Consider the following 24,958-nt stretch of genomic DNA (forward strand, 5'->3'; position numbering starts at 1 on the left):
GAGAGGGAGAGGGAGAGGGAGAGGGAGAGGGAGAGGGAGGGGTGAGAGAGGGGGAGGGAGAGGGAGAGAGAGGGGGGGGTGAGAGAGGGGGACGGGGACGAGGAGGGGGAGGGGGAGAGTTTGACAAGGATGAAAGGGAACAGTGGAAAGAGAAGCAAGGTAGAGCCAGCCAGCCAGCCGAGGGAGGAGGAGGGAGGAGGAGGAGAGAAGGAGAGAGAACCTGGGAGAAGGGCTTGAAGAGAAGGTCCTGCTGATCTTGAGGAATCCCTTCCCCATTGTCCCAGACCTCCATGCTCAAGAACGCGGAGCCATCAGGCGCCTCCTCGAGCAGCTCGATTCTCAGCACCACCTGCCCGCCCTCGTCCTTGGCGAACTTGACGGCGTTGTCGCAGATGTTGATGAGGCACTGGCGGATACGGAAACTGTCGCCGTAGAGGCAGGGCACGCTCCCCCCCTTGTACTCCGTGCAGAGCTCGATAGCAAAGTCAACCTTGCGGAGGTTGACGCGAGCCGTCAGGATGTCGCACAGCTCGTCGCAGAGGTCGGCGAGGAAGAAGGGCTTCTCCGTAAGCTCGATGCTCGATGGCAGCAGGTCCTGGCGGCTGCTGCCGCTCTCCGACCCGTCCGCCTTCGATTCAAGCCGCGCGTACTCGAGCACCTGGTTGATAATGCCCAACAGGGCCTCGGCTGAGGTGAGGGAGGACTTGACGTACTCGCGGTGGACAGGGTTGAGGTCGTCGGCGTCTAGGAGGAGCGAGTTGAAGGCGACGACCGAGTTGAGGGGCGTGCGGAGCTCGTGGCTGATGTTGGCGACGAATCGACGGGAGAGGCGAGCGGAGGTCTCTGCCTCTACACACGCCATCTGCAGCGCTCGGTTCATCACCTCAGCCCGCAGCACCGTCTTGTCCTTACTGTCCCTCTCCGCCTGCAGCTGCTTGATCCTCAGCGTCGCCACCGTGTCGAGAATGCAGAAGTTGCCAGTCAGGAGCGCGACGGTGTACACGGCCTTGGCAACGACGTCCACGAAGGTTCGCATGATCTCGTACTGCACAAGGTCGATGCGGCGAAGGAAGTAGAGCACGTGGACGCAAGGGAAGAGCGACCATAACATGTAGGTGAACCACTCGATGCCGCGGAGGGAAGCGATCTCGTAGGTAGTCGCCGCGTTGTTGACGCTCGCGTTGGAGATCTGATGGATGCGGCGGAACACAACCACCATGCAGCATCCAGAGCAAACACAGCAAACCCAGCCGATGATGCTGGAGCCCAACATGGTCTGGACCAGCCCTAGCACAAGCATCGTCTCGTCCCACAGGATCGCGTTCACTACCACCCCCCAGTCCTGCACAAGGACGTCCTGCATGGAGGTCCCAAGGCAAGCTAGGATCAGGATCATGATCGGGGTCGTGTTCATCCACTGTACGTAGAACTGGATCTGAACGGGGTTGCCGTCGAAGTCGAACATGAGGGGGAAGTAGTCCAAGATGGTAGAGACGTACACGATGAAGGAGACGAGGTTGATGAAGAGAGCAAAGCTGTTCAGCGGCCGCTTCTTCGCCGACACCTGACACAAGTCACGTCAGAACGAGGAACGAGCGGCAGGGCGGCACACCTGAAAGATCATCCCCGCTAGATCCATCACGACACAGATCCCAAAGATGAAAGCAGCAAGCACCTGAGGAGGAGGAGGAAGAGAGTCAAATCCTGGCATGTTACCGAACTCAGGATCACCTTGACGAACTTGGCCTTGTCCATGATGACCTGCTCGTTCCTCGTGCCTGACGCTGACTGCTGCCTGCAGTACGCCGAGAGCTGCCGAGCACCCGAAAGTACGAGCGCGTACATGAAGCACCAGGCAATGAACAGAACGACCCCCGGGGCCTCGGAGCGGATCATTCCCAGCGACCATTTCTTGTCGGCGGTGTCTATGCGAAAGCTCCCCTGCCTCGAGCCCTTGTCGGGGGAGTGGATGAAGCTCGACTTGGACGACTTGTTGACAAACGACGAGCTCTCGGCCTTAGCGATGGCTGACTCCTTGGTCAGCCGCGCTCTAAGGTTCTGCTCCGAAGCCGTCGATGGCCGGAAGGAAGAGGCAATGGCGACGTCTTTCTTCTCCCTGCTGGGTTCATGGCTATTCGAAGTAGAGGTATTCTCATCATGGAGAGAAGCCGAGTGGGATGACATGACTACCGACGGGTTTCCTGGCATGCACCAGACAGACCGCACAACGTCCTCGTCCTTCTGCTTTCACGCACGCAGGAAAGAGAGTTTGAGCACCCCAGGGTTCGAGGCTCAGGAGTATGAAGACATGGTAACGACCTGAGAAGCATGTCAAACATGGCCGACAAGGTAGGACATGTAGCTCTGAGGGAATCAAAACAATTCAACTAGATCATTATCAGCCCATCACCGCCCCTTCCCCAACAAGATCAGAAGCACCATCACTATTCCTTATCCCTCTGCTCTATCTTCACTGCACCTCCTCCCTCCTCCGCTATCCTCCCATTCCGTTCTCTCCTCCGCCTCCTCGTCCTCCTCCTCGTCCTCCTCCTCGTCCTCCTCCTGGTGTCGACATGCCATCGCTCTTGTACAGATGAAGAGAGAAAATTGAACCACCCTACCGTCTACCCCTTTCTCTCACCACCCCAACCCCCTCAGATAGTCCACCCCCGTAATGTGCGACGAAGGTTTCTACCCCCCTCCCCTTTTATATCTGAGGGATCGACATGCTGGGTGCGGTAGGGAAAAAAACGATCAAAATAGGGGTAGGGTCATTATATATGTGGGGTGATGAAGTCGATCGTATGCAATCGACCATCAAATAGGTGGGTCATTGATAGGTTTTTTGATACATAAATGGGGTGGGGGTACGGATTTTGGGTAGGGTGTTGAGATTGACCCTACAGTACTGGGTACCCGTTTCATTTTCGAGGGGTCGGTGGCGACCCAAGTCCAGGTGCCACATCCCTTGCTATAACCACCCCTCCCCTCAGTACCCACCCCTACCCCCTCGTTTACTCCCCTTCCAATACCCTACGTGGTTGGAAATTCCATTCCCCGACAACGGAGATGGAGGGGTACTTAAGGGTAGAAGAGGGGGTGGGGTGTTAAGACAGTCCACTGACAGCCAAAAAAAATACCGCAACCCTGACCACCCCTCCTTTTCATCTCAAGTACCCCTACCTCCTTGACGTTCGTCCGCATATCCATTCGGCCGCTTCCTCGGCCCTCATCCCCGTTTGAAATGTGACTAAAACTTCTGGTAGTCTGCGACCCATGCATCCATGCTCGCGTCTGAAAGTGAGTCTTTTCGGATCTTTGGTAACGTGCACTGACGCCTGGTCCGTGCGCCATCAGAGATAAATTCAACATAAAAACTCTCCCGGATACCACCCTACCACCCCCCAATTCATCTGGAGATTTCACCCCACCTGTGTCCCACCCCACGTCCCGTGCACCATCGAATTTGGTACGGAGACAGGGGTTGTCAAAGTAGCGAGGGATCGTGACTCCAATGCCAAGAACAGGGGTGCATGTAACCCATACTTGCGCCTTACAGAAGGGGTAGGGTAGAGGGTGTAAGGGGGTGGGGTTAGGTCGCCCGCTCGTGAAGGGGAACTGGTCAGTTGGCGCTTCTGTCTCCTTCGCCCTTTAAAACCCATTGTATAAAGCTTATAATACTTATAGAGCCCATGTCCCAAAACGTATAATACTTATAGAGACCGAGATCCCAAGATTCACTTGAACCGACGTCTGCCTGATGAGGTCCGATCTCAGTGACGGGACTCATACCGGACCTGGGCCTCGGACTCCGACTCGCCGCAGGCCGAAAGCCTGGGCCGGCTCAGCGGCAAGCAGCTGCTGAGCACTGCAGCACAGAGGTGGCCTATAAAGATCATCAAAGGGCATCATACGGTATGGGCGGCATACTATGCCATGCGGCATATGCTCAGCACGCCCCGGCCCCGCCAAAGCGGCCTTTCTTCCGGGCCCATCATGGCATCATCGCCAGCCGCCAGGCGGCTGAGCCGCCTGGGCCGGGCGGCTGAGGCCCAGGCGGCTGAGCCGCCTGGGCCGGCGGATGCGTTGCGCTTCTCACTTCGAGTCCGCCAAGGCTTTCTCAGCCGGGCTGTCACTGGCCAGTCCATGGGTTGCTGGCGGATCCGAGCGCTGAGTCGGCGAACACTGAGCCTCGGAGGGAAACGGCAGCGCTGGATCATACTATGATGGGTCTCCACTCGTCACGGCGTCGGCCTCCCGGCAGACGCTCCGCCGCCGCCGGGTCGGCTGAGGCCAAGCCTCGCCGGTCACCGAGTCGGCGTACGGTCACCGTAGTAGTGGGCCGTCACGGTACTACGCCGGGCCGCCGCGGTCCGGATCCCGGTCGGACGTGGCGCGGCGCGGCCGCCAGTGGGCCTCACCGCCGGCCCGGACGGTCAACTCAGGCCGGGCCCGCCGGGGGCCTCGGCCTGACCCGGTACGGTCGTGTCCTTGCCGCCGCACTGCAGTGCGGCTGCCGCTGTCACCCGTCACGCGGCCATGATCGCCGATGACGATCATGATGATCATCAGTGGTATGTGATGATCGGCCGGTGGGTCCGATCACCCGGCCCGGTGTGACAGCCTCCGGCTGAGCCTCCGGCTCGGAGTGTGGCAGGCTTTCGGCGCCGCTCGGCCGCGTCCGGGACACTGACGTAACCGTGGCAGTGACAAGTTTGAATGCCGCATGATCGGCCGTGGCTTACCGGGACTCCCGGCCCGGAATCAGGGTCCTGCACGCAGTGACTCAGTACTAGCACCTGGCCCCACCGTGGCAGTACCCGGTGACCGGCGTACCGTGACGGTTAAGTAAGCCAGTGAGTTCCCGGCGGCGGAAGGGCCGCTGTCACGTGTGGTCACGACGGTAGCCTACCGCCTGACTCTGAGCCTGGCGCGGCCGCTGAGCGGGATCCGGGACAGCCGGCGGCCGCCGGGGCGCCCGGAATCTGACGGAGCACAAGTTTGTTAGACTTGTACTGTGCCAAAGTAGCACATGAGAGATAGACAGTGTATGCTAGGATGTGAAACCCAACTGAGCATGGGCCAGGCCCGGCGACATCATCGGAGCCTCGGAGGACTCCGGGACCCGGCTTAGCAAGACGGCTCCGAAGCTAGGAAGGCCCCTCAGGCTTCGTCTGTCGAGAGTGCGGTCAGGCAGGCCCGGCAGCCTGACTCATGACTGAGTCTCACGACGGTACAGGCTGCCCCGGAGGCTACTACTTGAGTGACGGCTTTCAAGCGCTGACGTAAAGAAGACCGTCCGACACCCGGCCGCCCGGCTGCCAGTGACTCAGTGAAAACGATCCGGTGCGGGCCCGTGCTCGGCGGCAGGTCGCAATGGCCCTCTTGCTAGGAATGGCCGTCATGTCGCAGGTGAACAGAAGCAGTTGCTGAAACATGTCATGCTCTCCATTACTACAAGCATCGTCACCATCATGATCTCCTTCGCATCTCCATCATCATCATCATCATCATCATCGTCAGCGGCAGCGGCAGCAGCAGCAGCAGCAGCATCTCCATCATCATCCCAACTATCATCTTCTCCATCATCATCATCATCTCCATCATCATCTCCATCATCATCTCCATCATCATCATTTCTCCATCATCATCTCCATCATCATCTCCATCATCATCATTTGCAGCAGCAGCACCATCGTCAGCGGCAGCGGCAGCAGCAGCATCTCCATCATCATCCCCACTATCATTGTCTCCATCTTCGTCTCCTTCATTGGAATCATCACCATGCTACACACTTCTCTGTACACTTGTTTCCTTTGCTTTCTTCTCATCTCTTCGTGTTTTCGCCTCCTCATCGTCTCGTGTAGGTTGTGGGCGGCAGCGCGTTCCTCACATCCACCTGGTCCCTCCTGCCGTCCTTCGTCCCCCCTGTCCCACGAGTCAGCCAGCTCGGGGAGGCGAGGAAGCAAGAGCTGCGGCGGTCGGCGCTTGGAGGGCGGAGGAGGGAAGGAGGAGCGACGGAGCTTGTTGGGTTCGACTTCTCCTCGAGCTCCTCTGTGCGGGTCGAGGCTTCTCCTGCTCAAGTCTGGCGCGTGTGGTCGGATCTGGAGCAGATGCCCAAGTGGCAGGCGTGGATACATTCAGTGCACGTGCAGCCAGACGGGAGCTCTAAGTGGACCCTCAAGAAGTCTGTGCTGGGCGTGCCTCTCTCCTTCTCCTGGACAGCACAGGAGCTGCCGCGTGAAGAGGGGAGGCTGATCCAGTGGGAGGCGACATCGGGCGTGAAGAACAGAGGGAGGGTGGAGTTCGAGGAGGAGGAGGAGGGAGGGAGGGAGGGGGTGAGGGTAACGATGACGATCGAGTACTCGCTGCCTTCTGTGATTGTCTTCCTTTTCCGGTCGACCTGAGATTGCAAGTCGCCCTTGAGCTGATGGCATGGCAGGGAGAGCAAGGACGGGAAGGGAAAGGTGAAGCGAATGATCGAGAGGATGTTGCAGGTGAATTCCTCCTCCTCTTCCTCCTTCTCATCATCATCATCATCATCATCATCATTATCATCATCATCATCATCATCATCATTATCATCATCATCATCATCATCATCATCATCATCGTCATCATCATCATCATCTCTATCATCATCATCATCATCATCATCATCATCATCATCATCATCATCATCATCATCATCATCATCATCATCATCATCATCATCATCTCAATCAACACTACCGCCACCGCCACCACCACCTCCTCCTCCAACAACAGCAACGACAACAACAGCAACAACAACATCAACAGCAACAACAACGTCAACCGACTCCACTTGTCTGACATGACCATTGACAGACGGATCTGAGACGCTTCAAGCACATTGTGAGAAACTTCCTTTTCCCCTGCCTTCATCTAACTTCTTGTGCGCAGATGGAAAACCATCCTGAAGAGTTTGATTGATTCAAGACAAACTCCCTTCCTTCACACCTGAACACTCTCCGACTCCACACTCTCCGACTCCACACTCTCCGACTCTTCATCCGTCCACTCCACCTTCTTCCCCACTCCCGTCCTCTCCCGTCCCTGCTCACTGCTTGTCTCCATCTCCCCCTCTCTTCCCCTGCCCGGTGCGATCCTCCCTCCTCCTCTTTCCCAGTCAATCTCAAGCAAGCCCTCCTCATTTCACTTCCTTCACTTGATTCTTTTCACTTCGACGGTCTCAGGTCTGCCTGCCAATCGTCTGCGACTTATGTACACTCGCTTGCCTCCTCCTCTTTCTCCCTACGTCCCGACCACGTTCTGAATCTGCGGCCAGGGTTCAGCAACAACCCACCAGACAAGCCAACAGGGGCAGCAGATAGGTCACCTGTGACAGCAGCGCCTGCACGTCCCCTATGTCCAGCGTTGCAGTCTCGGCAGCAGGAGCTGGCTCAGCCTTCGTTTCCTCCCTCCCCTGCTGTCCCTCCTGCCTCGTCTGGCTGCTGCTTGGCTCCGCTGCTTTGAGAGCTCCTTGGCTTTCTCGTTCACTCCCCTCTCCTGCTGTCTGGCCCAGCCCTCCTTGTCCTCCCACTGCCCCAAGCAGCGCCAGCAGATCCTCATGCCCAACTTCTCCCTGCGCGTCTCCTCTCCCAGCTCTCTCTGCCTTCAACGAGCCAGCTCCTACATCATAGTCTCCTTGCCCGCCGCCCATCCCCTGCTGCTGCTGCTGCTGCTGCTGCTGCTTCCCCCCGTACGCGCCTGAGCCGAAGCCTCCCTGGCCTCCCTGGAACGTCCGACGAGGGTCAGAGTAGGAGACAGACGCGGCGACGTGCATAGGGGCAGGAGGAGGAGCCTTGGGAGCTGGAGGGAACTTTGATATCATATAGTCTGCATGATATGCTAAGTTAGCTGGGATCGAGCTCGGGAGGAGGTTTCACCAAGGACGGCACTCTGACGCTCGATGACGCTAGCGTTCGCTGTTCCTGGCTCACAGCCAACAAAACCAGGGATGCGAAGCTAGAGGGAAATCAGAGAGCAGGAAACAAGAAAGGATGAGAAGAGAGAAGGGAAGGGGGAAGAGGGGGACGAGGACAAGGGGCAAGAGAGGAGGGAGAGGGAAATGGGCTGGTGAACCTGTTGCATGACATGCTGCTCGCGGGTGATGAGATCTGCGAGATCTGCGAGGCTTGTGAGAACAGGCGACAACTTCACCACTCTCACCTGCTGCATGCTGTTTCATGAACCCCATCTTCGCCTCCTGGTACTCCTGGTCGCAAGGTATCATCCCTCTCGCCCCCCGCACGTCTTGCTCGCAAGCTCAACCTGCTCGAGCTGCGCGAACTGCTGGTGGTGAGTTTGCATGAGATAGCCCGAGTCAGCCGCCGAGGAATTCTGAAGGTTGAAGCGATGCAGCTCTCCCATCTTCACCTGGTTGCCCAATATGTCAGAGCTCCGAGACCTTGAGTCCCGACCGCCTGACCTTGGCGGTTCGATGCTTATGATCGAGATCTGCGATGTTTTGATTGTATTCTGCATGCTTCAGCTGTGGTTCAACTGGTTACACGCAGACAGTCGTCGACTTCTTTGACCTTCTTCAGCTCGGCAAAGCCTTCGATGATCTCACGCGTGGTGGCGATGTTCCAAGTGTTCTGGCGGGCAAGTCATGGAGAGGCATGCCACGTCCTCTTCACCTCGCATTCGTCGATCTGACGCAGCAGGAGGGCATCTAGCACTGGCTTCTTCACTCGCTTCGACGGATCCTCATGCACTCGCGGCGGCATGGCTACCATCTCCGCCTCCTTTCGGCCTCCCTCCGGCCTGTTAGCCTTCTTCTCGTGCGCGACGTTCCTCTCAGGTCGATCGTTCCTCTCCCGAACTCTTGCAGGCTCGTTCTTGTCGCTGTAAGGCTTGATGTGGATCGATTGACCTCCGATGACCGTTCCCTGCACAGGCGAGTGAGTCAGCCTATCTCTTCCCTCCTCCGCCTCCTCCTCGCCCTTCTCCTCCTAAGCCCCTTCTCCTCCTCCCCCTGTCCTTCCCCGCATCTTTCTCCTCCTTCACCTGCTCCGAATTCATCGCCCTTCGAGCAGAAGCAGGGTCTTTGAACTGTGACAGAGTTACGGGCGGATACAAGCTCTGTAAACACCTGTATGAAAGCAAAATTCTTGCGGATGACTACGGGCCCTGCGAGCTGTCCGTGCCTACCACAAGCAGTGAGGGAGAGTCGTGAGTGACGTGGCAGACCTCGAGAAGACGTCACGGAGCTCTCTCTCGTTGGTCGCTTCGGACGCGAGGTTGCCCACGTAGAGCCTAGAGAGGAGGTGACGTCACCTCCATGCGCTCTCACATCTCTCGTCACTTGGTGTCGTTGCTCTTGAATTCCACCTTGTCTTGGCTGGAACCTTCTCCTTCGGGCTTTGAATCTCCTGAGTTCGCTTTCTTCGGGATCTTTATCTCCCCGTCCGCATAAACCTGTCGCGATCCTCACGCTCCAGTAAAACACAACCAGGTAAACCTTCTTCTTCGGAGCTGGAGGAGGCGGAGCTTTCGCCTTCTCTTGCGCTCGCTCTCTTTCCGACGCTCTGTCATCAGTCGAACTCCGGGCAGAGGCAGGGAGGGAAGGAGGTGGAGCAGGAGCCCTGCGACGCGAGTGTCAAACTTGCGCCAGTCACTTCAGTCGTGCTAGTGGTTCTCACTTGCTCGATTCATTGGGTGTTTTCTTGCCGAAATCTTTGAGCCTCTTGCAGGCGTTGCAGTACCTGGCGCCCGTCACACGGCAAACGACAAGCAGCCACGAGGCCTACCAGGGGTCAGGCAACTTGGATGGGTCGGCCACTCCGATGCAAGCAGCATGATAGGCTGCCGGGCAGCCATCGCAACAGAGAAGATCTCCAGCGTCTCCACAGCTGTTGGTTACGTTGTAACGTGCAACACCCAGTGAGCTGACACCCCCAGTAGGCAGAAGCCAACGACTCACTCATCGCAGTAGTCGTGGTTGCGAGCCTCGTCCTCGGAGCTCTCCTGTGACTCCTCCTTTGCAGTGTCGATGATCGGCTTCTTGGGCTGAGACAAGGCGAGTGAACCAGCGGCAAGGCGAGGTATGAGATGAACGGTCACGGGTTCAAGAGGCTTACCATGCTCTTTTTCAGCTCCTTGTCTTTGCTCTTCTTTTCCGCTGCTTTCTCAGTCTTGCTATCCGAAGTTTCCTCCTGCTTCTCTTTCTTTGGTTCGGCCTCTTTCTTGGCCTTTCTTTCAAACCTATGCAAGCATCACTTTCACCTCGACAACGACCGACTCTTACTTCTCCTTGTGCTCCGGATCTAATCCTTGCCACATCTTCACCATCACCATCACCACTTCCGCTGGAGTGGCTTTTGGATTCGCCTTCAAACACGTCAGCATGTTGGCGGAGCAAATTCGGTTAGTTTCTCACTTGCTGTACTTTTTGCCTATTCGTGTTACAAAAAATCTCGAATCCAGTCTTGGCTTTCGATGAAGTATCTTCCGATGACGAGTTCGTCTCAGATTTTGATTTCTTGCTGCTCTTGGCATCATCCTCTTTCTCAATCTTGTGCTTCTCAGAGGTTTTCTTTTTGCTTTCTTTCTTCTCTTGTTTCTGTTTCTTCTTCTTGCTTCTGCCAAGCATATCATTCAGCACTTCCTCGTTTATTCAACGCTACATACTTTGAACTTTCGTCTTCAGAGTCGCTGGATGAAGAATCATTCGAAACTCTACTCCTGCGCAGTTTGCAATCAACTAGCAAACGCAACACATCAGCAATAGCAACCTCTTTTTACTTGATTTCTTTTTTTCTTTCGGAATTGGATCCTCATCTTCCCTGCGGTCTCAAGTCAAACAGATCGAAACATCAACGCAAGCGTGTCCGACTCAGGAGGAAACGCGGCCGCAAGTTGTGAGCCCGGCGATTCTTTCTCGAGGTTTGCTTCCTGCACAGCTGTCTTGAAGAGTTTCGAGGTTGATTTCTTCGACAGTTCGTTGTAGTGCTTGTCGAAATTCTTCAGCTCGTCATTTCTTGACCAAGTAAACATATGATCTCCGAAGCAGTAAGCCAGCTCCGACTCTGGTCTCTTTGCATCGAGCACATTGTCCTACAGGAGACTATCACATCGCGACGCGCATCACGATCGGAAAGAGCACCTTCAAGTGCGGCGGAACATCTTCCATCTCAACTATCATTCCAGGCCACCAGGGATACCCCTTGATGCGCACCCACGTCAGTTGACCGCGCCTCTTGCTACTTGAAGCTGATGAAGTCTTCTTCTCTGACGCTTTTTGGTCCGAATTGTTCTCCGCGGCTTTGCTTTGTTTTGCCGGAGCTTTTTCCGTCTTCGCCGTGCTCTGTCAAAATAAAAAGTTAGACAGTATGTAGTCAATGAAAGCAGGTAGCAGTGCTTGTCAAGTATACACATACGTCGGTGCTTTCTTTGTCTTTTTCCGAATCCAATTTTCCTTTTTCGCCACCTTCCTTGGCCTTGTCTTCCGACGAGGATTTGACGGCCTGAAAGCAGGCATGATTTCAAGCAAGCAAGAATCTCAGCAAATACGCTTTCTGCATTTTCGCCGGCAATGGCATCATTCTCAATGCCGTTCGAATTCTCTTTCGATGTTTCACCTTCATCTTTGGAAAGGTGAGTCTTGCAAGGCTGTAAAACCTGTCCTTACTTTGAGCTTTCTTCTCGGCAGAGTCTGATGAGTCAGGCACTGTCTTAGATGAGTGGTCTTGTTTCACTTCTGTGCAACACTATCAGCAACCTACAGGCACCTCACAGAGGGCTACCATCTTCCGAACTCGAGCTGCTTGAGTCTGAGCCCTCCCTCGACGCAGCTTCTGGTGAAGGTGCCATGGCTGGAAAACAAACGCGTCAGGCCAAGAAACCATGTCTCCATCATGAACTCTCTCTCTAACACACTCACACACACTTGCTTCATAGTCATACATCACAAATGCTGCTTGCTCACTACTCGCTTTCCTCGCACTTCCACGTCCATATCTGCATCCTCTCTGCTCCTGATGCCTTGTCGCCTACTCCTTACAGTAAATCACTTCAGAATTCTCATATCCTCGCCCTCGCGCACTACCAGCTGATCTCTTCGCACATCGATACCTCTTCTCCTCGCCTCGTTTGTTAATTTCACCCGCTTCTTCTTACCGCCTCGTCTTCTGACAACCTTTTCTCTGTGAACTTGTTCTGATGAGAGTGCATTCTTGCCCTCTTCCCTTCTCCACTCCTGCTCTTATCTGAACTCACCCTCCTCTCACATCCTCTCTCCTCCTCTCTCCTCCTCCATTCCTCTCCTCCTTCGTTTTCTGTTTCGACTCGCATCTTCCTGCTTCTCATCTTGACTACCCCACCCCTGTTTGTCACTACATAACCCTACCACAACCACCATCGGCTAGTGGTACACTACCCCCACCACCATTTCAAGAATTACACCCCTGGTGGTAAGCCGTTCAGTTTATTGGATTTCGAAGGTAGATACTACCCCTACCACACTGATTTGTACCCCTACCCTGATTCAATCTACCGAACCACCCACAACCTCAGCTCTGAAACCCTGCCACTGCACTACCCCCACCTAGAGCGCTATAAGCCTCACCCACCTTAAGATACCCACCCCTTCACATCACTACCCGTACTATTCTCCAAAAGTACCCCCCTTCATCAAGAGAGACTCCCACCCTAACCTCAAAACTTTTACCCCACCCAAGCCCTTCGATCACACCCCACCCACTATTTTCAAAAGCTTAGCCAGTACCCCTTCGTTCTCACTGGTAAGTGAGGCAGCACCTACCTCGACATTGATAGCAAATATTCCTTGAATGACCGGGTACTTGGATTGACCCACCCATACCGATTTTGTGTTTCTGCTACCCCCACCCCCTCTACATCATTAGAGACGCGTGCTGATTGTGGAATGTGGTTATGTTCGACGTTCCGACTTGCCCACCCGGCCCGGCGGGCCCCGGCGAGGCTGAGGCCCGGCCCGCCGCGGCCGGGCTCACGCGTGATGAGACTCAGAGTCGGGGCCCGGGCCCGAGTCCCGGCGGGACAGCCTGACGCCCGCCCACAGGCTGCCGCGAGTGGAACTCCGCCGGGGACAACCTAACGGTCACGGGCGGAGTCCGGCGGTCCCAGCCTGGCAGCGTACCGTGGCCCGTGGGCGGCGGCGGGCGCCGGCCGGGCGCCGGCACAGTAGTCAGGTTCACGCCGATCCGGGCCGCCGCCGGGCCCGGTGGCTCCGAGGACCGTTCGGACACTGCCGGTACTACCGTACGGTACTGCAGTACTAAGTGTCGCAGGCTGAGTTCAATCGGAGTGACTGGTCCGGCCTGCGGCGGCCGCGGCCGCGGACAACCGTTGAACTTTGCCAGTTGAAGCGGGCCCGGCCCGGCCCGGCTCAGTAGCCGTACACTGCTTCGGGCCGGTCCCGGGCCGAGTCCGGTCCGGGCCGTCCGAGGCTCGGCGGCCCCGCGGCGGCGGCGTAGACGGCTGAGTGCCGCCGCCGCCGCTCAGCCGCTGTCGGACTCCCCGGGCCCGGCGGCGCTCCCGCTGAGCCCGGTGGTTCCGAAGATCAACTCGGCAACTCCGGGGGCGTTATCGGTCATCACCGAGTCCGCTATGATCATGCCATGGAACATGATGGCGGCTTCCGGCCGCCCTCGCGGGCCGCCGCGGGCCGGGCCAACCGTAGTGACTTGAAGCCAGGCTCACAGGCTGACACGACTGACTCGGTCACCTGCTGCCACACGGTACGGTCCGTACGGCGGTCCGGGCCCCGCCCGGAACTTTCCGACCGTACTGAGGGGGCGGTGCCCCCGGGGGCTCAGTCACTGAAAGTTCCGACTCCGGACCGTCTGAGTAACGCCGGCGGCCGGGGTGAACTTCGGAACGGCCGTGACGGCCGGGGTTTACTACTGACGGGTGGGGTGTTATGAGCCGCTCATAGGAGAGAGGGGTGGTCATGGAGCCTGGGGTAGTGGGGCGATTATGGCGCAGGATCCTCAGGGAGGGAGCAGGGCGGGCGTCGTCAAGGTGGTGGAGGGAGTGTGGGGAGGGAGAGGAGGGAGGGAGAGCAGAGGAGTAGAAGCTGCGAGCAGATGGGCGTCAGGTCGAGCGATGGCCTTGACTCGATCGTCATGGGCGGCTGCCGTGTTAGAGAGGAACCAAGCGGAATGGCTGCTGGTGTCTGGCGACGGCAACATGAGCAGGCATGTGGGAGGGTGGGGACAAGGGTTGCTTGCTCGCGCGTTGGAAGGTCAAGTTGTTTTGTGCAACGACGTCAATGCAGGTGAATCAGCTCGCATCCTGACTTGCCATGAGCTTCGAAATCGTCGCCACCTCGCTCCACGTTCGCGAGGTGGCGGCTGGCGTATGCTGATCTTGTTGGCAGAACCTCGCTACGTGTCCCAGAAGGACTGCAAAGGACGAGGAAGCTCGAAGGAAGAGCCGACATGTATGCTGGTTGTTCCTCTCATGGACGAGGACGGGGACTGCATCGGGGCCCTCCAGGTGGCGGGGAGCAAGGGCAAGAAGTGAGTGAGATTGAGGGAGTAGCAAGTCAGACTGACGAGGACGAGCAGGTTCAGTAAGGAAGATGTAGCTGTACTTCAGCTCATTGCACTGAAACTTGTGTGCGTCCTTGAGAACTGTCACTTCAATCACAAACACAAGTCTGCCCTTGACCTTGGGGCGACGCAACCGACCAACTTGCATGTTGAGCTGCGAACAATGCTCAAGGCGTGCGAGGGTGATCGGGCCAGCATGACGTCGACAGTTGAGCGTCACATCACCTCAGTGGTCAACTGCCAGCATGTCCACATCCGCCTCCATCACAAGAGAAGCGGAGAAGCACCAGACTATCTGACTGACGGCAGCAGCAGCCTCGGGCCCTTGGCGACAGAGAGCACCAGGGCTGACGTAGAGCTGACAAGCATCTCAGTTCCGGTCATCTCCTCTCCCCTAGATCAGATCCCTTGGGGGAGCATCCTACTCCATGGTTGCGAACCCCTGAGCGATGGCGCAAGCGACTGGCTCAGGCAGGTCGCCCAGCAGGTTCTCCTCTCCTCTCCTCTCCTCTCCTCTCCTCGCCTTCTCCTCTCCTCTCCTCTGCTTCAAGTTGCCTGCTGACAGCAGCCGCAAGTTTGGGGCTCATCTCAGCAAGAGAAGCGTGGAAGAGGCGGCAGCACGCGGGTCGCGCTGCTTTGGAAGCATCTGTGGCGCGCGAGATTTCAGCTCGGCGTCTGCTGAGTTCGTCTGCTGGGTGGAGGAGAGCCTGGACGCGCAGGGCGGGGTGATACGTAGGAGGGGAACGTCGGTGAGAAGACTCGCGAGCATCTTGTAGCTGACAAGACGCCAGGAGTATGAGATGTACGTCAATGGCAGGACGAGCCTCGTGAAGGTCAACTGCTGGGCTGCTCCTGGGCCGCTCCTGGGCTCTGACGCATGGCAGGATGGTCAGCGGTGGAGATCACGGATGGTGGAAGTGGTTATGGAGACAGGGGAAGCCCTCGTAGCGGACAGGTGGCCCTGCGCTACCTCGACGCCTCTGAGTAGCCGCAGAGTCTGGAAGGAGGAGGAGACTAGAACAAGGAGGGGAGGGGAGGAGGAAGAGGAGGAGGAGGAGGAGGACTTGTTGTTGTGGTATGAGACAGACAACAAGGTAGGGCGTCTCTTTTGCTCGGCCTCCTCTTGACTCTGTCGACCTTCAGCGTCTCGCCTCCTGCATCCTCTGCGTTCCTCTACTCAACTGGAGTACTCGAGAAGTGGAGGGGGTCGCCTTTGCTCGGAGGTTCTCCAAGGTGAGTCAGCAGACGTTGCAGCTGGAGTTGAGCTGGAGCAGGCGAAGTTTGCGCAAGAAGAGAAGCAAGTGGTGGAGAGCATGACCCTCGCGCTCTCCTGCCACCTGCTGCTCTCTCTCCGAGTCGCTGCCTGCGCTCGCTCTTCGATGCAACAGCAGCGTTTTAGAAGCTTTGCAAGGGAGCTGACGACGATGTTCAGGGAGGTAGATGCCAAGAAGTGAGTCCGTCTCCTCTCCTTCTCCCCCCCTCTCCTCCCTCCTCTGCTCCCCTCCTCTCCTTCTCCTCTCCTTCTCCTCTCCTTCTCATGCGCTCTCAGGCTCCTGCACACCTCTTCCTTGACGCTGTCAAACCTGCTCGATGCTGAGCAATGTGAGCTGGGAAGCAGCTGAGCCCGCCTCAAGTCTCAAGTCGCTTGTCAGGCCACATCTTCTCTGTGGATCGCAAGTCGAACGAGGTCGCAGGGCAGGTGAGCCGTCGACCCTCTCCAGCTGCAGCTGAGGAGCAGCAGGGGACCGTCACGATGCCCAAAGACGAAGGACTCTTCGCTCAGGTCTGCCTGCCTGCCGCCCCGCTGCTGCTGCTGCTGCTGACGTCACCGCCACAAGGTTCTCAAGTCCAAGAAGTCGCTCACGGTGGACGCGCGAGCTCTTGTGACCGCCGTCCCTGCGGTTCCTCCTCTCACTTCCCTCCAGGTCCAGCCCGACCCAGCACGACCCTCAGCTGCCAGGGCGATGATCTTGTACCCGGTCGTGAGCAGCAAGCACAAGGTCCTGGCGATCATCCAGCTGACCTCCAAGGAGAGCGCGTGGGGAGAGGAGGAGCTCGAGCTCGTCAGCAGCTTCGCCGTGGCTCTAGCAGTGGCGCTGGAGCAATGCTCGAGATCCTCCACGGCGAGACGAAGCTGAGAAAACGCGAGTGGCTGATGTTGGCTGAGCAGGAGCTGGGCGACCAACTGAGCCTTCCGATCGATGCAGCTGAGAAGGTGATGCGCCGGCAGATGCAGAGGAGGGTGAAGGAGAAGCTCAGCTGCAGAGCTGCCGTCGTGTACAAGTTCGACCCCAACTGGAAGCAGCTGACCTGCCTGGACCCCGTGGGAGTCTTGAGACGAGTCAGCAGCGTCAAGGGGATCGTGGGCCACGTGTTCCAGACAGGGGAGATGGTGTCGTCCGACGACCCGCTGTCGGTCCCGCACTTCCATGCTGATGCCGACAAGCCGCTCGAGGAAGACGTGGGCGAGGAGAGGCAGATGATGACAAGCTGATGTGTCGGGGCAGGTCAAGACGCTACTGTGCTCAGCTCTGCTGGACCGAGCTGGGAATCACGTGGGGGTGATGTTGGCGGTGAACAAGAGCAACGGGAAGTTCTCCTTCAAGTGCGTTGATGAGCTTTGAATCTCGACCCGCCTGTTGACCTCCAGCAGGGACGAGAAGTGGCTCAAGTCCGTCTCCTCCGACTTTGCTGAGCTCCTGCAGACAGTCCAAGTTCGAAGACGCACGTCAGGCCGTCAGAGCCGATGGCGCCTTCTTGCACGCCATTGGCCGCTTGTCCGGTACCGCCAGTGACTGCCGTTGCCCCTCTAACTCGCCGCAGGCTTGACGTCCCTCAACGAGTTCCTCGCTGAGTTGCGGCAGCACGTGAAGCAGCTCATGGCCTGCTCGGCCTGCTCCTCCTACCTGCTGGATCGCGACATGGCAAGCTTCTTCACCGTCGACGCCGGCGGCAACGAGTGTCGCATCCCCAGCAGCCCCGACACCGTCATAGGTCACGTGGCCCTCAAGCAGACCCTCGTCCGCGTCGCCGACCTCCACAAGGCTCCGCGTCAGCTGGGAGTGAGCTGGGGTCTGACTGCCTCTCAGGACCCGCGATTCTCTCACGCGGCGAGGGGGAGGGAGGGGGAGGACCCCGTGCGCATGCTCTGCTGCCCCATCGTGACTGATCGCCGAGTGACGGGAGTCATCCAGTCACCTCAGCTCGCAACTTGACGAGCTCTGACCAGCTGGTGGCAGGTGCGTGAGAGCCAAGGAGGAGGAGGAGTTCTCCCCCCACGACGAGCTGCTCCTCGAAGATTTCATCCGCGTCGTCGTGGTCGAGACCCTCAGGAGCGTCGAGAGGAACGTCAGACTGCTGGATCTCCAGCAGCTGCCGCAGACTCTGCTGGCCCTCACCTACCATCATCGAGACGCCTTCAGCTTCTTCGAGAGCGCAAAGTCGACGCTGCGGGAGGCGCTGGACTGCGAGCGGGTGAGGAGGGGAAGGAGGAGGATAGGTGGGAGCACGAGGAAGCTGAGGGACAGCAGGTGAATCTCTTCCTCGTGGACCCGGAGCAGCAGACGGTCAGGCTCGACCAAGGCCTCGGGTGAGCTCGTGGAGCTGCTGCCGTCCCCCATGACGATCCTCAGGTACTCGGATGAGGTGGCGCAGTTGGAGGCGCAGGTCAGAGCAGCGGAGAAGGCAGCAGAGGTGAGCGAGTGAGAGGAGGGGAGTAGGGCGAGAGTCAGAGAGGTTGAGCAGGAGGAGAGCGAGAGGAGGGAGCTGAAGCTGAAGCTGGGACATGCTCGCCGGATGCAAGAAGAGCTGCAGGGAACGTTCGTCTCGTTCCCCATCGGGCAGGGAGTGGCCGGTCGAGCAGCGACACGTCAGGGAGTGACGAACTTTAGCAGCGTCGAGCATGAGAAGTTGCAGGAGGTCGAGAAAGTCTCCATCCTGGGGAAGCCTTGTCGCAACATGCTGTGCTGCCGAGCTGTCGACGGCTGCGAGCGAGTTGTTGCGGTTGTGCAGGCGATCAACAAGAGAGCAGGAGTGTTCTCCCAGGCTGACGCCTCCCTCCTGGCCTCCCTCTCTCCCCAACTCGCAGCTTCTGTGGCAGAGGCAGCTCATGCTCAGCAGCTCGAGCATGGCAGGAGCCGCTTCATGGACTTGAGCCGCATGGCAGTCGACAGTCTGGCCTGCTTGGACGAGACTTCGCTCTGGTGCCTCGTCGCCGCTTGAAGCTTCTTGACTCACGCCTGGTTCAGTGAGCTGGTCTTGAGCTGGGGCCCTCGGGTCACAGGCGCTCACACGTGCAAGCTGTGGGTGTATGACAGCAAGGAGGGCCTCCTGGCCTCCAGCTCGGCCTCGCATGGGCGGCGGAGTCTGAGCCTAGACGAGCACTCGGCGACGGCCATCGGTAGCGTCGCCTGCCGCTGCTCCTCCCTCACCTGCCGCAGGACAAGCCGCCTTGTCAGGCGAGCGACAGCTGGGCCAGGTGGAGGGCGGCAGGCGTGTACAGTACGAGCCCGTTAAGTCAGGCACACGAACCGTCGGGGTGCTGGAGCTGCGAATGAGCAGGTGGGAGGGAGGGAGAGGAGGTGTGGGATAGGTGAAGGTGTTGCAGGAGCACAGAGAGCGAGGACGAGAAGGAGGCGGTGGAGATTCTGATACGAATGATCGCAAACGCACTTGAAAGGCTCAGCCCGACAGAAACTTGATGCATGTAAACTTTCATAGCGCAACAATATGATTAAACAAACTTCCTTACTGCCTCCTCCCTTACCTTCAATCCTCCCTCGCTCTCTTTGAAACTTCACAAGGCACCTCACAAGCTTCTGCCAGACTTCTTTTCTGCCCCGCAATGTCCGATCCTTTTGACCCCTCCCCCTTGCTATCTTTGTTCTCTGTCGATTGTTCCTCCGGCCCCATTGGTGGGCCCACACTTCGCGTCCTGTTGCAGCCTTGCTTCAACTTAAATGACTCGAGCTCACACGCCTTTGACGATTTTGTCTTGGAGCATGCCGGAAACAGCTCAGCACTCAACGGGATCGTGTGGACGCCACACAACATCGAGTTCATGCTACCCAACCAAGCCTCTTTCTTATACCTTCGCTCCGCCAGTCCCCCTAGCTCAACCTTTCCCGGTCGATTGAGCTTGTCGTTCTTCTCCCTGACAAGCATAACGACATCGCCCCAGTACTCCTCCCTCGAGCTGCAAGTGGTTGACGCCTTGCTGGAGGATGAGACACTTCTCGTGAAGCCTCGGACCTCTTCCTCGCCCTCCTCGTCCTCGTCAGGGGTCTCAGCTTCTTGTGACGCGCAACTTTGTACCCTGGTCACGTCGCTATCGGAGGGGCATACAGACAAGGACTTGAGGTTGTGGATCTCCTCTCGCGATGCCGGTCGCACCTAACTCGTTGTCAGGTCGATTCGAGCAAAGACACAGGAAAGCTCACCTTAGCCAAGCTCTCGCCCGCCGAAGCTTTCAACACAACAGTAGCGAACTCTTCGAGCTTATCCGACTGAGGGACAAGATGAGACCCATGAGAGGACGGCAAATACGGACGAACCTCCAGCTTCTCCAATTCTGAGTGGATGGAACCGACAAGGGCATCTTTCCAACGATTCATGCTTATAAAAAGCTCCTGTTGATTCTGCTTGACGCAAATCAGAACCGACAGCAGAACAAGGCAAGGCGTATTACATCTTTCACGTTCCATGTCTTCTTCTGCGAATCATACGACTGTTGTATTTTGCTGCAGAGCATTAGTGTGCAAGCCTTCAGGATGATTACAAGCGTACCGACACTGATCAACGAAGCAGGAGGTTTGTCCACGTAGCAGTCGGATCTGACACTCCTGCAACAATGTCAAGACTTGCCACGTAAGTGTCTCGCGCAATACCTGAGCCAGCCTATCTAAGACAATACGAACCACCTTGGACTTGACAAACAAGCACAGCAATTCCCATCTCTCCAGCATCGTCTTAGATGTTTCGTCCACAATCGACTGCTGACGGCGTATACGAGTTTTCAGCAGCGCAAAATCAGACAAGCTTGGTTCTTTAAGCTTCTTCTCTTGCAGTGAAAGCAAGTATTCCAGTTGCTTCTTTGCCTGATTCATTTGCACAACAGACTCGTGATAATATACATCTGCTTTTCGGACTTCCGCGATAAGTTCTTTGACAGAGCTTGATTCGAGCTGCGTGACATTCGGGTTGACACCAATGAGAGACTCGAGGAGGTGAATCGCCACCGCATGATCAGTCAGCTCGGCTCGAGAAAGAACGGTTGACTTGCTTCCGTAGATACTTTGTGGGTCTAAAACAATCTTTAGCGCAGAGTCACATGCTGTATTTATCGCATCTGTCAGCGTGTCCTTGTCGCCTTCGTGCAATCTCTTGCTGTTGGACATGGCTTCAGACAGAGCAAAAGAGCAAAGAAGCATTGCTTCATTGCTGCATTTTAATCTTAATTTCTCGCAGGAAAATTGTTCTCCAGCGCAAACGCTCGCATCTGAACTATCATTTTTCCTTGGAAATCGCGAAAATGCTGAGTTGTGGGAATGCTGGAAACAAGGGTCGTTTAGATTATCAGCCGGAACCTCAGAATTCTTCATGTTCTGTTCTCTGAATAAATACAAGCTGTGGATGTGGCAGTAGACGTGGGGGCAGCTGAGATTCGAAGGACCTGTTTGGATCAATGGCACTTGGGATGCATCCAGTATACAACGAGCAGGAGGAAGGGCAAGGCTTGATTGATTGGTACCAGCGCTGGTCGGAGGAGGGGCTGAACGGTCTAATCCGACAAAGAGCAGGAGGAATGGCAAGGTCCTGATGAAAGGAGGAGGATGCAAGGAGGATGGGAGAGGGAGAGGGAGGAGGAGGGAGGAGGAGAGGGAGTAGGAGGGGGAGTAGGAGGGGGGGGGGGAGGGGGAAGAGGGGGAGGAGGAATACGGAGGTGGGGGAGAGGTGCTGGAGGAGCAGGCGGGCAGGCAAGGGAGGAGAAAGAGATGGTAGGGGCTCGTAGTGAGGGGCGAGGGGTACTGATCTTTCAAAAAGGGGGGTAGGGTCATGGGTAATAAGGGGGTACATGTGTTCAACAAGAGAGTCGGATCATGGTGGGTTATTGGGGAGTTGGGGTAGTGACGCAATTTTCAGGTAGTTTTGGGGGAATATATGTGGTGGGTGGGTGGGTTCGATTAAAATTAAAAGATAGGGGTAGGAGGAATGTGAACAAAGAGTAGGTGGGGTAGTGATATTTTTGTGGATGTGGGTGGCAGGCAGAAGCACCATAGTCCACCCCTACCCTCCAGCTCCTCCTCCCATCCAATACACCTGGGTAGGGGGTAGGCAACTGACCTTTGTGGACCCCCTGCAACAGAGGCAGCAAGACCAGGTGGGTGGGGGGTGACAGTCAGAATGTGGGTGACAAAAGATATGAGGTGGGTGGGGGTCATCTGGACAGGGGTCCTTTTTAAACATTTTTGGTGGATACGGGCACGACAGACTGCCGGGGAGGTAAAAGGAGGTATGAATATAGGGGTACTTGTACGTAAAGGAGTGGGTAGGGGTGGAGCAGGGCAAAAGGTCGACCGCGCCTCCTTTGCTAGGTATATCTAGAGGGGGTACGGGGAGATGGGGGGTCAGGGTCATATTTTTAATTCTCCTGAGGATGTTACAATAATAGACTGTGATGAGTGAATTTTGAGGAGGAGTGGGAGGGTGGGGTAGTTCTATTTTGGCTGGGGTTTAAAAGAAGGGGGTAGGGCAGTTCACATCCGCCCGGGGTCACGAGGGTCCTGGCTTTTGATAGCTCCGAAAGAAGGGGTGGTCACGATAGGGTCAAGGGCAACCGTTGACTTACGCGGGGGTGGGGTGAGGGGTGGGTTGTTGATTTTGGGAAAATATGGGGTAGGGTTGTCATTATAACTCAATGACTATGGGTTCTGTGTAGGGGAACAGGGGTGGTTTATCAGGGGTGGGTGGTAATGAGAGGGTAGGGGTGGGGATCGGGCCGGGTTCTGCTGATTTTGTACCGGGAGACATGAGGGGACGGGAGGAGTTCGGGCGAATTTAATTTTTAAAACATAAAAAATCAAAAATACAACAATTAACCAGCTATGTACCATGACCCCTCTTTTGAGGTGTTATTCCTACTGATCGCTTTACAAAGATTTAAGATGGTCAAAAAGGTCGCAGCCCCAGTAGACTTGTACCTGCAATAATCCATATTTATAATATTAGTAGTATCGGATATATATAAAGATCTTTTTAGCTCCTTGTACGTCGATACAACCAGCAAGAATGGTACCGACATAGTACGGGGCCCTCGTAGATATGCTAGCTGGTGCGGCTCGGCCCTGCACGACTGCCCGTTGATGACGTCACGTTTTCCTCCCTGCAGTACCTGGTTTACCTTTTAAAATACTAGTAAATTTATATAACTACTTATAAAAGGCCCTCGGTCACTTTCCTTGACGGACCAATATCTGTACGGATGAGGGATGTACATAATTAAAACCTGGTACAAGGTTTAAATTTTATTATTAAACCAGAATCATGGTGAGCTCGCTGCGTTTCGAGCTCTTCCAGCTATTTCAGTTTGTGGATTTCATGCAAGATTCGAAGCTGGAGAAAAACGAGCAAGGTGAGGAGAGAAGAGCGATGAGGGAGAGACGGCTATGGCATGAGGGGGAGCACGACGAGGTTGTAGCAAGAGCTGTTTCTGAGATGCTCGAGACATGAGGAGGAGCGGCTGCATGAGGAGAGAGGAGCAGAGGTGGGCGAGAGGTTGAAGCTGAATGCCCTGCAGGTGAAACAGACGCAGTTGACTCTGCGTCTCTCCGAAAGCTGGAGGATGATGTGATCGGTGCTGCCTCCTTTCACACCTCCCATGTCTTGCTCCTCCCCTCTCCCTCCTTGTTCGTCACGTCTGGCTCGCGTCCTCTTGCCCCTGTCTCGACGCACCCTGACAGTCGGGTCAGTCTTTGTCAAGATGGTCTCTGTCGTGGGGCGAACGGATCGAATAGTCAAGGAGGTGTCAAGCGTTGCCGTCGCTGCTGTAGCCGCTGACGACGTCAACAGTGGAACGAGGAGGAATTCCGAAGGGCAATGGCCTGGTCGAAGAGACTGGAGGTTGGAGCAGAGGGGGCGCAGGCAGCCGCAGGAAGATGTTTGAAGAAAGATGATGATGATGATGATGATGATGAGGAGGAGGAGGAGGAGGAGGAGGAGGAGGACAGTGGATTTGAAATCGGGAAGGGGGGCGGAGGAGGGAGAGGGAGCAGTTCTGACTATAAAGAAGGAACGAGCAAGAATGGTTCTCTGCTCGATGAGGGAGAAGGTGGGCGAAATGCTCGCTGCCTGGTCCCTCTTGCATGCTGATGCCCAGCCGTCGGTCAGGTCGAGGAAGGCATCACGAGGCGAATGGAGGCAGAGGGTCTGAGCGTGAGGAGGAGGAGGCGGCGGATCCTCCCGCTGGTTGCTGGAGAGGGAGGAGAAGGAGCCCGTTGGGTGCTGGTAATGAAGATCATAGTCATCGGGTTGCTCACCGATGTGAAGTTGGATGCGATCGTGAAGAACGTGCAGTTCGATTGGAAGCAAAGATGGCGCGGTGAGGAGGGGGAGGGGATGGAGGAGGCGCAAGGGATGAACACGGGAGGAGAGGAGGAGGGAGAAGGTATTTACAGTCTTTTAGATTCTCGGACTCCTCTCGGCCGGTTTGAGAGCAGCATCTTCACGACCTCCCTCTATGAACTGGCGCAGATGGAAGCTGAGGTGAGGAGGAGGAGGAGGAGGAGGAGGAGGAGGAGGAGCCTGAACTGCTGCTCATGTCAACAAGTCCATGGAAGGAGGATGGGAAGCTCTGATCGAAGAGAAGGTGCATGCACTGCAGAGGGACTGGAGCTGAGCTCGTCCTGTCGTAGGCCTCACAGCATCTGCTCCTTGCTCTCCGCCAACAGGTCTCCCCCTCCCTCTCCTCACCTCCTCGACCCCTCGCCGTAGCTTTGTCTTCCTCCCCCCGCTCTTCTTCCTTCCTCCCTCCTCCTCTTCCGCGTGCTCGCATCATGTCAGGCAACAGGCGCAAGTGGATCTCCTGCTCGCATGCTGCAGCGCCCTCCACCAGGCCAAACTGCAGTTGCGCGATCCGAGCTCGAGCTTCCTACTGCACTCCTCCACCATCAAGTGTCGAGCGCTCGGCAAACTGGTGAGGAAAAGAAGGAGGAGTAGAGGCAAAAAGTTCTCCTCCCTCCTCCTCCTCCTCCTCCTCCTCCTCCTCCTCCTCCTCCTCCTCCTCCTGCCTCCTCCTCCTGCGTGCGTTGCAAGATACTGATAGGAGAGAAGTTGCGGCGCAGACTGTGTGAGAGGGAGAGGACGAGAGAGGAGTCGGAGAAGCTCGTGGAGGCGATGGAAGC

At 56.7% G+C, this 24,958-nt stretch overlaps 5 protein-coding genes across 5 annotated transcripts; 2 read left to right on the top strand and 3 right to left on the bottom strand.

The window, feature by feature from the left end:
* Positions 1-217: 217 nt before the first annotated feature.
* GUITHDRAFT_77188 (hypothetical protein) lies at positions 218-880 on the bottom strand (the record flags this gene model as incomplete). Its single annotated transcript, XM_005825335.1, has 2 exons — positions 218-578; positions 621-880. Coding segments are annotated over 2 exons (621 nt in total), but the record flags the coding sequence as incomplete, so codon positions are not given.
* Positions 881-6,056: 5,176 nt separating this feature from the next.
* Positions 6,057-6,407, top strand: GUITHDRAFT_77186 (hypothetical protein; the record flags this gene model as incomplete). Its single annotated transcript, XM_005825336.1, has 1 exon — positions 6,057-6,407. A coding segment is annotated over one exon (351 nt), but the record flags the coding sequence as incomplete, so codon positions are not given.
* Positions 6,408-7,275: 868 nt separating this feature from the next.
* Positions 7,276-11,838, bottom strand: GUITHDRAFT_144200 (hypothetical protein; the record flags this gene model as incomplete). The annotated part of the gene is made up of 26 exons (XM_005825337.1): positions 7,276-7,299; positions 7,361-7,860; positions 7,911-7,989; positions 8,107-8,150; positions 8,194-8,239; positions 8,296-8,400; positions 8,453-8,515; positions 8,562-8,621; positions 8,664-8,915; positions 9,034-9,118; positions 9,217-9,282; positions 9,332-9,444; positions 9,488-9,554; positions 9,669-9,731; positions 9,777-9,878; positions 9,950-10,035; positions 10,107-10,230; positions 10,274-10,356; positions 10,406-10,607; positions 10,657-10,710; positions 10,761-10,811; positions 10,841-11,082; positions 11,132-11,332; positions 11,406-11,492; positions 11,607-11,725; positions 11,772-11,838. The coding sequence occupies 26 exons, from the start codon at positions 11,836-11,838 to the stop codon at positions 7,276-7,278; spliced, it is 2,985 nt and encodes a 994-aa protein (XP_005825394.1).
* Positions 11,839-14,112: 2,274 nt separating this feature from the next.
* On the top strand, positions 14,113-19,261 carry GUITHDRAFT_115386 (hypothetical protein; the record flags this gene model as incomplete). The annotated part of the gene is made up of 25 exons (XM_005825338.1): positions 14,113-14,284; positions 14,387-14,528; positions 14,577-14,940; positions 15,137-15,310; positions 15,353-15,394; positions 15,446-15,516; positions 15,556-15,655; positions 15,705-15,794; positions 15,836-16,011; positions 16,111-16,163; positions 16,214-16,260; positions 16,303-16,344; positions 16,400-16,426; positions 16,487-16,599; positions 16,653-17,022; positions 17,069-17,166; positions 17,267-17,343; positions 17,385-17,633; positions 17,791-18,035; positions 18,092-18,150; positions 18,194-18,254; positions 18,306-18,763; positions 18,809-18,960; positions 19,001-19,121; positions 19,168-19,261. 25 exons carry the CDS (start codon positions 14,113-14,115, stop codon positions 19,259-19,261), a joined length of 3,597 nt encoding a protein of 1,198 aa, XP_005825395.1.
* On the bottom strand, positions 19,260-20,524 carry GUITHDRAFT_154701 (hypothetical protein; the record flags this gene model as incomplete). The annotated part of the gene is made up of 6 exons (XM_005825339.1): positions 19,260-19,952; positions 20,000-20,065; positions 20,114-20,197; positions 20,248-20,299; positions 20,346-20,401; positions 20,447-20,524. The coding sequence occupies 6 exons, from the start codon at positions 20,522-20,524 to the stop codon at positions 19,329-19,331; spliced, it is 960 nt and encodes a 319-aa protein (XP_005825396.1). The 3' UTR covers positions 19,260-19,328.
* Between the last annotated feature and the right edge of the window lie 4,434 nt (positions 20,525-24,958).

The sequence above is a fragment of the Guillardia theta genome (assembly GCF_000315625.1).
Source record: "Guillardia theta CCMP2712 unplaced genomic scaffold GUITHscaffold_84, whole genome shotgun sequence".
NCBI lineage: Eukaryota > Cryptophyceae > Pyrenomonadales > Geminigeraceae > Guillardia > Guillardia theta.